At 45.2% G+C, this 14,395-nt stretch overlaps 1 protein-coding gene across 1 annotated transcript in view; it reads left to right on the top strand.

The window, feature by feature from the left end:
• Nucleotides 1–7,878, top strand: part of ttc24 (tetratricopeptide repeat domain 24) — a gene marked incomplete at both ends in the record, with an annotated part of 14,818 nt that extends 6,940 nt beyond the window's left edge. The window contains 5 exons of the mRNA XM_083761197.1: nt 1,732–1,941; nt 2,395–2,557; nt 5,885–5,946; nt 6,941–7,108; nt 7,766–7,878. Of these exons, the coding sequence (XP_083617323.1) occupies nt 1,732–1,941; nt 2,395–2,557; nt 5,885–5,946; nt 6,941–7,108; nt 7,766–7,878 (716 nt within the window). The remainder of the gene's footprint in view (nt 1–1,731; nt 1,942–2,394; nt 2,558–5,884; nt 5,947–6,940; nt 7,109–7,765) is intronic.
• Nucleotides 7,879–14,395: the final 6,517 nt, after the last annotated feature.

The raw sequence follows: 14,395 nt of genomic DNA, 5'->3' as shown, positions 1-14,395 counted from the left end.
ATGTGCAGCAGGATTCGTTTTAATCGCAGTAAAGCTTTCTGGTGTGAAGGTCACTTATGGCAGAGAGAAAAGCCTGGTCACAACCTAAGGCAGAGAGAAAAGCCTGGTCACAACCTAAGGCAGAGAGAAAAGCCTGGTCACAACCTATGGCAGAGAGAAAAGCCTGGTCACAACCTAAGGCAGAGAGAAAAGCCTGGTCACAACCTAAGACAGAGAGAAAAGCCTGGTCACAACCTATGGCAGAGAGAAAAGCCTGGTCACAACCTATGGCAGAGAGAAAAGCCTGGTCACAACCTAAGGCAGAGAGAAAAGCCTGATCACAACCTATGGCAGAGAGAAAAGCCTGGTCACAACCTAAGACAGAGACAAAAGCCTGGTCACAACCTAAGGCAGAGAGAAAAGCCTGGTCACAACCTATGGCAGAGATAAAAGCCTGGTCACAACCTAAGACAGAGAGAAAAGCCTGGTCACAACCTAAGGCAGAGAGAAAAGCCTGGTCACAACCTATGGCAGAGAGAAAAGCCTGGTCACAACCTAAGACAGAGAGAAAAGCCTGGTCACAACCTAAGACAGAGAGAAAAGCCTGGTCACAACCTATGGCAGAGAGAAAAGCTTGGTCACAACCTGAGACAGAGAAAAGCCTGGTCACAACCTGAGACAGAGAGAAAAGCCTGGTCACAACCTATGGCAGAGAGAAAAGCCTGGTCACAACCTAAGACAGAGAGAAAAGCCTGGTCACAACCTAAGACAGAGAGAAAAGCCTGGTCACAACCTAAGACAGAGAGAAAAGCCTGGTCACAACCTGAGACAGAGAGAAAAGCCTGGTCACAACCTGAGACAGAGAGAAAAGCCTGGTCACAACCTGAGACAGAGAGAAAAGCCTGGTCACAACCTGAGACAGAGAGAAAAGCCTGGTCACAACCTAAGGCAGAGAGAAAAGCCTGGTCACAACCTGAGACAGAGAGAAAAGCCTGGTCACAACCTATGGCAGAGAGAAAAGCGTGCACAACCTGAGACAGAGAGAAAAGCGTGCACAACCTGAGACAGAGAGAAAAGCCTGGTGTTCCACATTTTGGTGGCATTAGTCCCTTGTTTGTGCCGAGTCTGGGTTGCACATGGTTTGTTGAACACCTTCTGGTGTTGTGAGTGTGGACAGTATTTAGACAGGTATATCATGGGTATCTTGGTGGTGTATAGCGAATCTTGTGGACCAGACCCATTGCATGATGCTGTACTCTGTCGTCAACCCTAAGCCATTCCAGCCTGGTTTCTATGTGATCCTATGTGATTCTAAGTGTTTCTATGTGATTCTATGTGTCAGGAGGTGGTTTCCAAGCAGGACCCAAATGCAAGGAAGTCGGGATCTTAGAAGTCTCAAAAAAGACCTGCAGTAGTGCAACACTAGCAAAACATAAAACAGACTTGGAACTCAGGTGACAATACAATAATCCAACAGAGAACACAACCAAACACAGGGCTTAAATAGACACAAGATTAACAGGACACAGGTGAACTCAAATCAAATCAACACAAGGATTGGCTGCAGGGGAAAACAAGACACAGGTGAAACAAAGAACCAAAAATCAGGGAAGCCGGTGAGACAAGGCAGGAAACTACTACAAAGGAGGACAGGAAACACAAAAGCATCACTTCAAAATAAGGTTCAGGAACACCAAAACACAACACACGGAAGGCCAGATCCTGACACTATGTGTATGCCCTGTGTTCCAGCCGAGCTGTACAACCACGTCGGCGGCCTGTTCTCCCAGCTGAGGTGTTTCGCCGAGGCCCAGGACGTGTACCAGCGTGCCGTGGCTCTGGTGACGTCGCAGCAGCCCGCCAGGCTGGCGGTGGTTCTCCAGAACCTGGGAGCGGCCTGCAACTCTCTGGGAGAGTACCGCCCGGCGCTGGACTACCACCGGGAGGCTGCTGGAATACATGGTATACGAATGCACACACACACACCACTCAGGCAAACGCACGCACGCACACGCACACCACTCAGGCAAACGCACACACCACTAGTGGTGGAAAGTAACTAAGTACTTTTACTTAAGTACTGTACTTAAGTACAATTTTGAGGTATTTGTACTTTACTTGAGTATTTCCACTCTTACTTCTACTCCACTACGTCTCGGAGCCACATTTTTTACTTTTACTCCACTACAGTTATTTGAAAATTTACTTAGTTACTTTGGCGATATTTAATTCAGGCGCACGCATGCACGCACGCACGCACATGCTGAAAATAGCCAATCTACGATATTTTCAGAATGTAACCAACAATAAAATTACTTAATTTATAGTTCTACTATTTATATAGTTGTAGTTCAGTTTTAATGAAAACCTAATGAATAGGGGTGTGTGCGTGTGTGCGTGCATGTGTGCGTGCAGGCTCTCTGGGCAGACGAGGGGACCAGGCCAGGTGTTTCAGTAACCTGGGTTACGCCCACAGTCAGCTGGGCGAGGATGAGCAGGCAGCGGAGAGCTTCCTCCACGCGCTGCAAGGCTTCAGAGATGCAGGTAACCGACACACTGCAAGGCTTCAGAGATGCAGGTAACCGACACACTGCAAGGCTTCAGAGATGCAGGTAACACACACACTGCAAGGCTTCAGAGATGCAGGTAACCGACACACTGCAAGGCTTCAGAGATGCAGGTAACCGACACACTGCAAGGCTTCAGAGATGCAGGTAACCGACACACTGCAAGGCTTCAGAGATGCAGGTAACCGACACACTGCAAAGCTTCAGAGATGCAGGTAACCGACACACTGCAAGGCTTCAGAAATGCAGGTAACCGACACACTGCAAAGCTTCAGAGATGCAGGTAACCGACACACTGCAAGGCTTCAGAGGTGCAGGTAACACACATGTGTGTGCATACGTGTGCGTGTGCGTGTATGTGTGTGTGTGTGTGTGTGTGTGTGTGTGTTTGTGTGTGTGCATGTGGACGTGTGCGTGTGTGCGACTGTGCGTGTGCGTGTGTGTGTGTGTGTGTGTGTGTGTGTGTGTGTGTGTGCGTGTGCGTGTGTGCGACTGTGAGTGTGCGTGTGTGCGTGTGTGTGTGTGTGTACGCGTGTGTGTGCGCACGTGTCATCAGTCATCATCTAACTCTTTCCACTAATGATCTGTCCTGTCAGATACCTAATGGTCTCTTTTATCTGTCTCTTAATTGTCTCCACCAGGCCGAAGGCATGGGGGGAGAGTATGTTTTGCACTCCGTCCGTCCGTCCGTGTGTCCGTCCGTCCGTGTGTGTGTGTGTGTGTGTGTGTGTGTGTGTGTGTGTGTGTCCGTGAGCAGCTAATCTCGGCCACCGTTAACCCGGTCGATGCCAAATTTTGCACACACACTCCCTGGATGCCAACGATGAACCTCTGCCCCAAACTTTCCAGAACTGCCTGTTATAGCGCCACCAGGAGGCCGCTTTGTGCAAAACAAGTTTTTGCACAGTACACCTACAGATTTTGTCCAAACATCACGCAAATTGGTACACAGTCTCTCTAGAGCCATTCAACGAAACCGGTCTTTCAGATTTCTCAGACTCCATCCTGATTTACTTTTGTTGCCCTTTTATCCAACCACCAGATGAAGGCAAGCTGCAATGTCCTACATTCCTATCCTGGTGGAGACCTGTGCCCAGAAGGGCACTTTTTCTAGTTCTCTTCTCACACTTTCATCCCACCACACCCTCCCTCCCCCCCCACCTCTCCCACCCTCTGTCTCTCTCTCTCTCTCTCTCTCTCTCTCTCTCTCTCTCTCTCTCTCTCTCTCTCTCTCTCTTCTCTCTCAGATGACTACCATGGTCAGCTCCAGGCGTGTGAGGGTTTAGCAGAAGCTCACGTCAAGTTGAGACGTTTGGATAGAGCCACCGAGTTCTACAAACAGGCCCTGACTGCACACGCTCACTGCAAGGTGACGGCTATACTGTCGTTATTATGATCAGCTCTCTCTCTCTCTCTCTCTCTCTCTCTCTCTCTCGCTCTCTCTCTCTCTCTCTCTCTCTCTCTGTTTCTCTCAATGGCCATCTTTATTCTGTTTGATTCACTGCATTCTTTCGGAAGCTTTAAAAAAAACGTTCAACCAAAGAGAATAATGATTACATATTTAATGAATTGAGTCAGACTTATATCGCATTTGTATGTCTCTAAATGTTTTGATGAATTGAACAATGTGGACCCTGTTGTAAACAAGTGTAATGCTTAATTGGGTCGTCCACTCACAGTTAACAGTCTTTGTATTGAGTTTGTGCTTGAAATGTACTGTAATTCTACAAACTGTTAATAAATATTTCAATCAATCAAAAAAGCCATGCAGTTTGACTCCTTGGTGTTCACCAATTTTGACACAGCATAACATCTCTCTCTCTCTCTCTCTCTCTCTCTCTCTCTCTCTCTGTCTCTCTCTCTCTCTCTCTCTAGGACATGTCAACTTCTGTCCAGGACCATCTGGTCAAGAAACTGACTGAAGCGATACAGCTCCAACTCTCACTGAGCATGCCCAGAGCATTACAGGTGTGTGTCTGTTACTGAGCATGCCCAGAGCATTAGCCTACAGGTGTGTGTATAGCTACAGTAGCTGAACACATGCAGTAGATAACATGTACACGTCAACAACAGAGACATAGAAAGGTAGACGGCTCCTTCAGCTCTGGGGCGTATATATGTGCAAAAGTAAGGGCAGGCGTCTGCGTTGGTGCTTCACTATAGTCTCGCGTAGCCAGACAACTATTCCACAATCTCCGAATGCTATATATATAGAGTCTGGAACTACACCTCCCTAAATCTGAGTAAGGAAGCTGCCATTTCCGTTCACGTTCATGCAGGCATCTATTTTTGAGTGGTGCAACCACTCCAAAGAACAGCAATGTCCGTGTTCACACACCCACCTATGTGTTGTTCACCCACCTATGTGACGTTAATGAGCACCAGTATTATGACTATGAGTACCAGTAGGGGCACTGTTGTGCCAGAAACAGAGAGAGGGATAGTGCTGCACTGTTGCCTGCTAATATATGAGAGAGAGAGAGAGAGAGAGAGAGAGAGAGAGAGAGAGAGGGGGTGAGGTGTGTGTGTGTTTTGTAACCCATTTTTTCACCCAGTGTCAAGTATCTAATGTAATCCTGGGCGCTACACTTCCTCTGCCAACCTGACCTCATGCTTCCTTTTCTCCTTATCTTTAACTGTGCAGTTTGTACTATAGGTTTGTCCCGATCCGATCACGTGATCGGAAATTCGGGGCCGATCACGCCATTTTCAAAATGATCAGAATCGGATCGGGAACTAAAACAACGTGACATCCCTAAGTATCAATATTATATCCATATCATTAGACTGGAAATTGTCTGTGATTTTGAATATTGTATACTATTGTGATATGGCCTATATATCGGATGGGGAATAATTGGTTTCGGCAGATACTCAAAATGGAATCGGATCGGCGGCAAAACAAAATTGATGGTGAGATAATCCCTAGTTTGTACCATTTTGACCCCATGCAGGCCATCACAGCAGACATGGAACTCTTTTAACCCATTTAGAAAAAGAAAAAAAAACAGAGTCTTCTAAATCATGACAGTTTTCTGAAATACCTATGTTTCTATATAAGTGGTGCTCAATATTTCATGTCAAGGACCCCAAAAATGCTCTGTAATTGCCAAATTGGCCGTCGACCCCCATCTGAAAATATGTTGTTCCAGGGACCCTCCCAGAAGCAAAGATTTGAGTTAAAAACGTTCGCTCTGAAAGAATAATTATATATTCAAAGATTTGCGCCACATTTTCACGGTTTTTCAAAAATAGCTAAAGAATAAAATAAATAATGCTTGAACACCAAAAGGGGTTCCCGCAGCTTTCTATAATAATACACCTTTCTCTCCACACAGAGAGGGCCACGTTCCCGGCGGCCACTCAGCAGAAGCCATATTCCTCCAGGGCCACCTGACAGGTAAGAATCAACCTATCGGTTGACGTTTGAGACATTGTGGCATCATTGATTACTATGCATTAGTATTGGATTATACTCCTCTCTCATTGGTCAATCACAGCATTCTGCAAGAGGAAAGGATTGTTAGCTAATAAAATACTCACTTCATGTCGGATTTTGTTTATTGGATTAGTGCTATACATTCATTGCTATACATTGCACATTATTATCACATTCACGTGCTTTTCATTTGATTTAAAAAAGGAACTTGAGACCAGGGCCAAGACCAGGGCCAAGCCCGCAAAGCCAAGGAAGGGAATTTAACCATCAACCCCACATGCCAAACGGCCACATAGTAACAGGTGAAGGTCTGTATAGTGTTTTAGTGTAGTGTCTTATATACATATGCTGATATGGTTCCCGTTTCGCATTTGAGTAAATGGTGCGCTGTGACTGGCCAGTCGCTGTGATTGACAGCCTACACCTAAACCTAACCCTAACCTTAACCTCAGTAAAACTATACCTAAAACTAACCCTAACCTTAACCTCAGTAAAACTATACCTAAACCTAACCCTAACCCTAACCTCAGTAAAACTATACCTAAACCTAACCCTAACCTTAACCTCAGTAAAACTATACCTAAACCTAACCCTAACCCTAACCTCAGTAAAACTATACCTAAACCTAACCCTAACCCTACCCTTAACCCCAGTAAAACTATACCTAAACCTAACCTCAGTAAAACGAATGCAGTGGCGGTGGGGCGTTTCCAAGAACCCGAATGCGAAACGAATACCATATTAGCGTGTCTCAAAAGATGGAACGGAATATTATTACTGTCAGGCAGACATTTTTATTATTATTGTGTCCATGCGCGCACGCATGTGTGTGTGTGTGCGTGTGTGCGTGTGTGTGTGTTTGTGCATGTGTGTGTGTGTGTGTGTGTGTGTGTGTGTGTGCGTGTGTGCGAGCGTGCGTGTGTGCGTGTGTGTGTGTGCGTATGCATGCGTGCAGGAAGGGGTGTGTATGTGCACAATGGGGAGCAAGGGTCGATGGAGATGCCAGCACTGCAGGCTGAGTCCACGTCCAGGGAGGAGGTAGCAGCAGCAGCAAAGGATTGTGGGTCGGAAGCTGCTGAACAAGCAGCGTGCACTGTGGACCTGCAGCAGCAACCTCGACCCGGTCAGTACTTTTTTAAATGTCAGGGACGCTCAGAAAACAAACTGAGTTATAGATCTGCTACATACAGCACCAGCTACCATATTTCTTTGTGCAAACGCTAGACAGCTATGTGTGTGTGTGTGTGTGTGTGTGTGTGTGTGTGTGTGTGTGTGTGTGTCTGTGTGTGTGTCTGTGTGTCTGTGTCCGAGCACAAAAATAGCGTTATAGTGTTTGTTCACCACCAAGTGTCACTGTTGTACAACCTAACACACAGACACACACAGGCCAGGGACGAGGGCTTGTACAGTACAGCACAGCACAGCACAGCACAGCACAGCACAGCACAGCACCACTCACTTCAGACGGGTCTGATTTTCTTTTTCTTTGTTTTCTTTCAGTTGAACAAGTGGATGGAGCTGTGGGTTCAACAAACGGGTACGGCACACATTTGGTCTGTCTGTCTGTCTGTCTGTCCGTCTCCATGCAGTCCTGATTGGTGGCTTGCCTGTTGTTGTTTCAGCGAGTCCTCCTCATTGGCCCAGACCGTGGAGCCCCGCCCCAGTGGGCCGGCCGCCATCAACCACCTCTTCCGGAGGTTGAAGTCTCGTGTCTGTGCAGTCATGTGACTGCATCTGTGCAGTCATGTGACCATCTGTGAGTCTGTGACCACTCCTATAGGAACATTAAGAAGAAACATGCACAGGGGCGTGGCCCAGTCGTCTCCTGCGGGAGATTTGCAGGCGCTAAACAGGAACTGCGATGATGGAGTGTTCCAGCAGAGGTGCTATTGATAGAAAGATCATAACTTGTGATGTAAATAATGAGATCCAGAACAGTTGAGAATTAAACAGCAGTCACCCTTCCCTTTTCAAATGTTTTATATCGTCCACAGCACTTGAGAATGAACAGTATCCATGTCCATTTGTCATTTCACAAACAAATAAAAGTTTTTTGTATTATTTCAGTTCAGGGTCAGCAACTCTCATGCACCTCTAGCACCTCTGCTGGAACACTCCATCGCCGCAGTTCCTGTTTACACTGAGCATGTGCAAACCCCATTGGTCGAAAAGTCAGGAAGCATCTATGTCATGTCCGGTGAAGAGGGGAGGGACCTGGAGCTGTTATCTTTGTATATAAGACCTTGGAGGCCTTCTCTCTGGGCTGTTCAACGATGAGTCTTACATTGGCTCTGAGTCTGGTTGAAACAGACAACTGGCGTGTAACTTTTTACATGCTCTGCTTTGTGGCGACTTCATCTCGTGTGTTTTTACCAAATAAATGCTGAGATTTTGAGAACTTTAATCAAGTGAATTCTCCTTCCTTCCTCTCCTATACTCTCTGTGCGGGACGACACACACATCGGGGATTTTAAACCACACATGTTCCTTATTAATGTTCCTAGACCACTCCAGCTTTTTCCAAGTGTTTGTTGTAAATAATGGATGTAAAGTTGACATAATGCAGCTCCGTCTGTTCCTGTTCTGATTTATTCACACTGGTCATTTTAGTTATTTATTTTAAGTTACATAACTGGGCTATACCAATGTCCTGTACATGAACTCCTGGTGGCTGCATTTCAGCTTTTCTTTTTAGCAAAAGGCCGATGCACACCTCAGAAGGCTTGTGACAGGAGCGTATAGGGCAATAGAGCATACATTAAAAAGGGTATCTTTGAAAAACAAGGAAAAAAGGTCACCCACACTGTCAGACACTTGCCAAAATGTTGCTTTTTATTAGGTGGACGTTTCGGGTGACTTTTTCTGTCCTGATGAAGGTCTAATCGACCAAAACGTCGACCTATAATAAAGAGCAACATTTTGGCAAGTGTCTGACCGTGTGCGAGACCTTTTTCTTTGGCTGCATCTCAGCTCAAACCTTTTCGTACCAGATGAGAAGCAAAAACAATATCCATCCATCCATCTTCAACCGCTTATCCGTAGACTGGTCACGGGGACAACAGCTCCACCAGAGAGCTCCAGACTTCCCTCTCCAGAGCAACATTAGTGACTTCCTCCTGGGGGGGATTCCGAGACGTTCCAAGGCCAGTGGGTCTATGTGTTTTCTCCAACTGCGCTTTGGTCTGCCCCGGGGTCTCCTCCCAGTTGGACGTGTGTCGAACAATATCCTCCTGATAAATACTGATGGTATATAGACCATATAAGATTGTTATGGTTATAATAATGTCAGCTGGTTTTTTCCAATGTGAAACAAGGAAGAGTGTCTTTCATTCCTTCTCTCCGCTCCTGCTGTTGAGGTACTATAATTATAGGACATAGCAGTGGAAGATTGAAAAATAAATCATATCATTAAATAGTATTCTTTTCACAGAATCAAACGTTTTATGGTTATGATTTACCAGGACCATGGATTGATTGCTTGATCCTAGCCTTAAAAGAGAATTCCATACTAAAAGGCTTTCTTACCTTTCTTTGTAGCCTAGTTGTTACGTCCCCACCAAAGAGGTCCAGGTGTTATTTTGTGCAAAAGCTCCTTATTGGCTATTTTCCCTACCATAAGCCCTCAATGAATTGTATTGTATTGAATGGGAATTGAATGGGGCTATGGGGTGTTGTGCTAATTTTCTTATTTCCTTTGCTCAAAATTATTATTCTTTTGTATATATCCTCTCTTCATAATGTAATGCGTAATGCGTGCGCTAAACATATTTTAAATGTAGCTTTTCTAAAGGGCCAGACAGACGCTTGATTAAATAATTACCACAAGGCCGCTGTAATTTAAATGCTTCCTCTAAGACAGTGGTTTTCAACACTTTTCACATCAATGCCCATAATTTATTCTGCATTTGTAGCATCGGATGAGATTCTGCCTCTCAGACCCAAAACTTTGAATATTTTGTATACAATATAAGAGACACAATATAATATAACTGTAATTTTGATCAACATTTTGCCTGTTGTGGCAAACGTCGATACAAAAAAACAGTTATTCTACATTCCGTAATCGTGTAGACTTCTTGTAAAAACAGAGAAGGGCTGGAGCGGTGGCGGTGGTTTGCGCTTCACCGCGGCTCGTGACGTCATGTTGTAGTTCGGTGGTCACCCCACCACCGAAAGTCCAGACTATGTATGAGCCTTAAGGGTCCATTTGGTTACCAACTCCCATCATTTAGCTGCATGCACGGGACCACCTGGAACCACCCTCGAGGACCACCGGCGGTCGCCCGGACCACCGGTTTGAAAACCGTTGCTCTAAAGGCTCATACATAGTCTGGATTTTCGGTGGTGGGGTGACCACCGAACTACAACATGACGTCACGAGCCGCGGTGAAGAGCAAACCACCGCCACCGCTCCAGCCCTTCTCTCTGTTTTTACTCACCACCGCTCAACGTTATTTCAGCTCCGGTGATCAGCTCACCACCGGAGCGGTGGTCACTTCACCACCGAAAATCCAGACTATGAATAGGCCTTAAGATGTGATGTCAAACACGATGACTCATAATAAGGCCATTATGCAATCCGAGAACCCATTGGGGGAAACAAAAGAAAACACAACGCCAACAGACCTCAGGTTGAAAACATTCTTATAGGGACCGAAGAGTTTCATTAGATGAGAATTAGTGCACAACAATACTGTGTCATACTGGCGGCCCGGGGGGCTGATTTTCTTCAGCTGTTACAATTCCAAACATTGCAAACTGTACATGACCCGCTTTAATTACTTCACGTCTAAATGAGTAGGTTAATGACTATAGTTATTGTCTTTTTTTGGTGTCCAATGTCATTTGTATACTTAGTTCATGAAGTTAACTATAATTAAAGGCATTTGAAAGGCATTTGAAATTGAATTTAAAAAAAATGAAACTTTTCTGGATTCCAATTCAAAAGCAAAAAAAAAGAATCAGGATTTCAATTCAAATAGTACAGGCTATAGCAGAAATAGCTGATCTACACGCTCAAAACGTGACGCGTTTTGAGCGTGTAGATCGGCTATTTTCGCTACGACATTAATATGCAAATAAGTGGCCCTCTGGAGTGAGTGTGGAACTAAAAGAAACATCGCTATAGGATGCAACTGGGACGTATCCTCAGTGATGTATAATAATCCCAAGGTCATCTGGGTTTCGGGTCTTTCAACATATACCCCTCAATCGGGTGACCCAGCCGGGGTGATCAAGTCCCGACTTACGTCCCAGTAGCTATACCCTACCCTCGATCAGTCCCATTAGGGGAAAAACCAGGGACACACAACCCGCTGTTCTAGAACTACTCTGCCGGTACCGGGCAGGCCATCGGGCGGGTACCGGGCGGGCCATCGGGCGGGTACCGGGCGGGCCATCGGGCGGGTACCGGGGGGCCATCGGGCGGGTACCGGGGGGCCATCGGGCGGGTACCGGGGGGCCATCGGGCGGGTACCGGGCGGGCCATCGCGAGTGGAGGGACTATAGGCACTGTGGGTTGACTCCTGGCCGGGCACCTCCTACACGCCTCACCAGGTCCTCTCCTATATAGTATAGCCTATATATAAATATAGTGGCCCTCTCCATGGTCAAAGTTGCCCACCCCTGCTGTAGGTGGGGTGTATATAACTGATAAGCTGATATAACAGTGGAGAAAGTGAAACCATCTAAAACAGTCCTGGACTAATTGGCTATACTGTAACTATACAGTATAGGTTGCATATAATTAAAACTGTTCCTCATTTACCTCGGGACCCGGCACTGGATATACCCCCCCCCCTGCCTGCATGGCTGCATGGAACACATTAATTAGAAAGCTGAGGGGACACGGTGTGTGTGTGTGTGTGTGTGTGTGTGTGGCTGAGGGGACACGGTGTGTGTGTGTGTGTGTGTGTGTGTGTGTGTGTGTGTGTGTGTGTGTGTGTGTGTGTGTGTGTGTGTGTGTGTGTGTGTGTGTGCGTGCGTGCGTGCGTGCGTGTGTGTGTGTGTGTGTGTGTGTGTGTGTGTGTGTGTGGTATATAGGCTGCAGGGGACATAATAAGACATATAGCTTTTAATATTGTGGCATTTTTATAGCCGGGTTGTTTGCTCACACACAGTAAAGAATAATCTGTCTGCTACATTTTGCTGACTTCACACCACCTATCTAATATCCATACCGCACACGCACGCGCGCCAGCGCCACACGCGCGCGCACACGCACGCACGCACACACGCGCGCGCACGCACCCCCCGTGCCTTGGACAGAGCTCTCAGCTATCGCGCTGTAGTATTATAGGCTTTACAGCAGGTTGTTTTTTTTTTGCTGCAGTCGACAGAGCTGCGCGCCGGCTCTGACTGACAGAGACATATTGATCACACTGAGGAGGATACATCAGAGATATTGAGCACACTGACTGACTGACTGATAGAGAGAATAAATAAAGAAGACATGATGGGACCAAAGAAGACACAAAATAAAACGTGGAATATTACTAGCAGAACAACTGAAGATCGATCATCACAGTTACTTTGAAAAGCATTTATTCACTTTGGACGCTTCAGTGCTGCTGCGGCGATCGGTGAGTGAGTCTTTATTTTCTTTTGTGTCTTCTTTCTTTTCTTAAAAATAACTAAACAATTATTAATACTGCGGTATACGTTGGAAACAATTTGCTGAATCTGAATTGTTATGTATTGAGTTGTGCTTGAAATGTACTGTAATTCTGCAAACTGTTAATAGCCTACATAGGCTATTTCAGTCAATCAATAAACCTAGATTATAGGCTATTATTCTAATGTAAACTATTAGTATTATTGCCGCATATTGTTGTTATTATTATTATTATTATTATTATTAGCCTATTATTTATTGGGGTTAGACTGTGGAAGCAGTTTAATTTGCTCTGATCCGAAAATTCACCTTATTGGTGACCTTTCGAATGCTGAGTGAGTGGCCTGTTACTGTTTTAAAAACTATATGAAAAAACGATCCACTCCGATCTCTCCATCCCTCTCCGAATAGCGTGTTGATTGATTGATTGATTGATTGATTGATTGATTGATGTATTTATTAACAGTTTGCAGAATAGCCTATACATTCAATTCAAACACAACTCTATACAAAACATTTCAACTGTGCAGTGGACGACACCATTTAGCATTACACTTGTTTACAAGAGGGTCCACCGTTTTCAATTCATCATAGCCTGCATCAGCAACTTCAGTGTAACATGCGGCACTATATAGCTGCTACATGTAGCCCTAGGCTATTGAACGCATTAAGAGCATTGATCAGGAGTCACAGACTGTGTGTGAGCAGCACTTTCTTCTTACTCCACGTCCACGATCAAGCTTGTTTTACAGTCCGTGACAAACCCAACCCCACGGCAGCCAGCCTGCAGCGGGCGTTGCCCCTCGCGGTAGGTAATGGTATAGACCTATAGCCAGGCATAGGGCATGGTTCCACTGAAAAATCGGGCTTTAATTTTTTTCCCCATTTACAAAAAACTAAAGAAAATGAAAGAAAAACATTTATATTAATTATTTCAAGCCTATAAAGCCAAGGAATGATCGTGGTGAATCATGACCATTAGCCTACACCTTTGAATCTGTGAAAAGATAAATAAAAATCTAACCACTATAAACAAAGGGTACATTATTAAATGTAGTGGGCCTCTATCATCAAAATTATTTTATTATTATTATTATTATTATTATTATTATTATTATTATTATTATTATTATTATTATTATTATTATTTTCTTCTCCAAAAGGTTTTATGGTCATGACTCACCAGGATCCTGGATGGCATTATTCTAGGGTTAAAATAATTGACATAATGTTTTTGTAAATCTCTATGGGAAAAACGAATGGCCAATTTTTCTGTGGAACCAGAAAACCATCCATCCATCCATCCATCTTCAACCGCTTATCCGTAGTCAGGTCGCGGGGGCAACAGCTCCACCATGAGAGCTCCATGACATTCCTCTCCAGAGCAACATTAGTAACTTCCTCCTGGGGGATCGCGAGACGTTCCAAAGCCAGGGAGTCGATGTAATCCCTCCATCTGCGCCTACCGTCTGCTCCAGGGTCTCCTCCCAGTGGGACGTGCACCGAGGACCTCCCTAGGGAGACGCTCGAGAGGTAGCCTATCCTATAACCAGATGCCCAAACCACCTAAACTGGCTAAAAATGAATAAATCAAGATATTGAGGATTTTACTCTGTATAGTAAGCCTCAATAGAGCGTCGCAGTGCGGCCCCGTTTCATTACGACGCCAGGCCCAGGAAATAATTCTCAATGCATTTTTCCCCATAGACATTTCAAAACATATTTATTTAAAGACCTTATAAGCGTCGTACAAACCCTACTCGAGTTGTGACAAGTCATGACAACAAACACAATATT

Source organism: Protomyctophum parallelum, assembly GCF_964188405.1.
Source record: "Protomyctophum parallelum genome assembly, chromosome: 3".
Lineage (NCBI taxonomy): Eukaryota > Metazoa > Chordata > Actinopteri > Myctophiformes > Myctophidae > Protomyctophum > Protomyctophum parallelum.
Note: the sequence above shows the minus strand (reverse complement) of the source record. Positions and strands in the feature narration are given on the sequence as shown.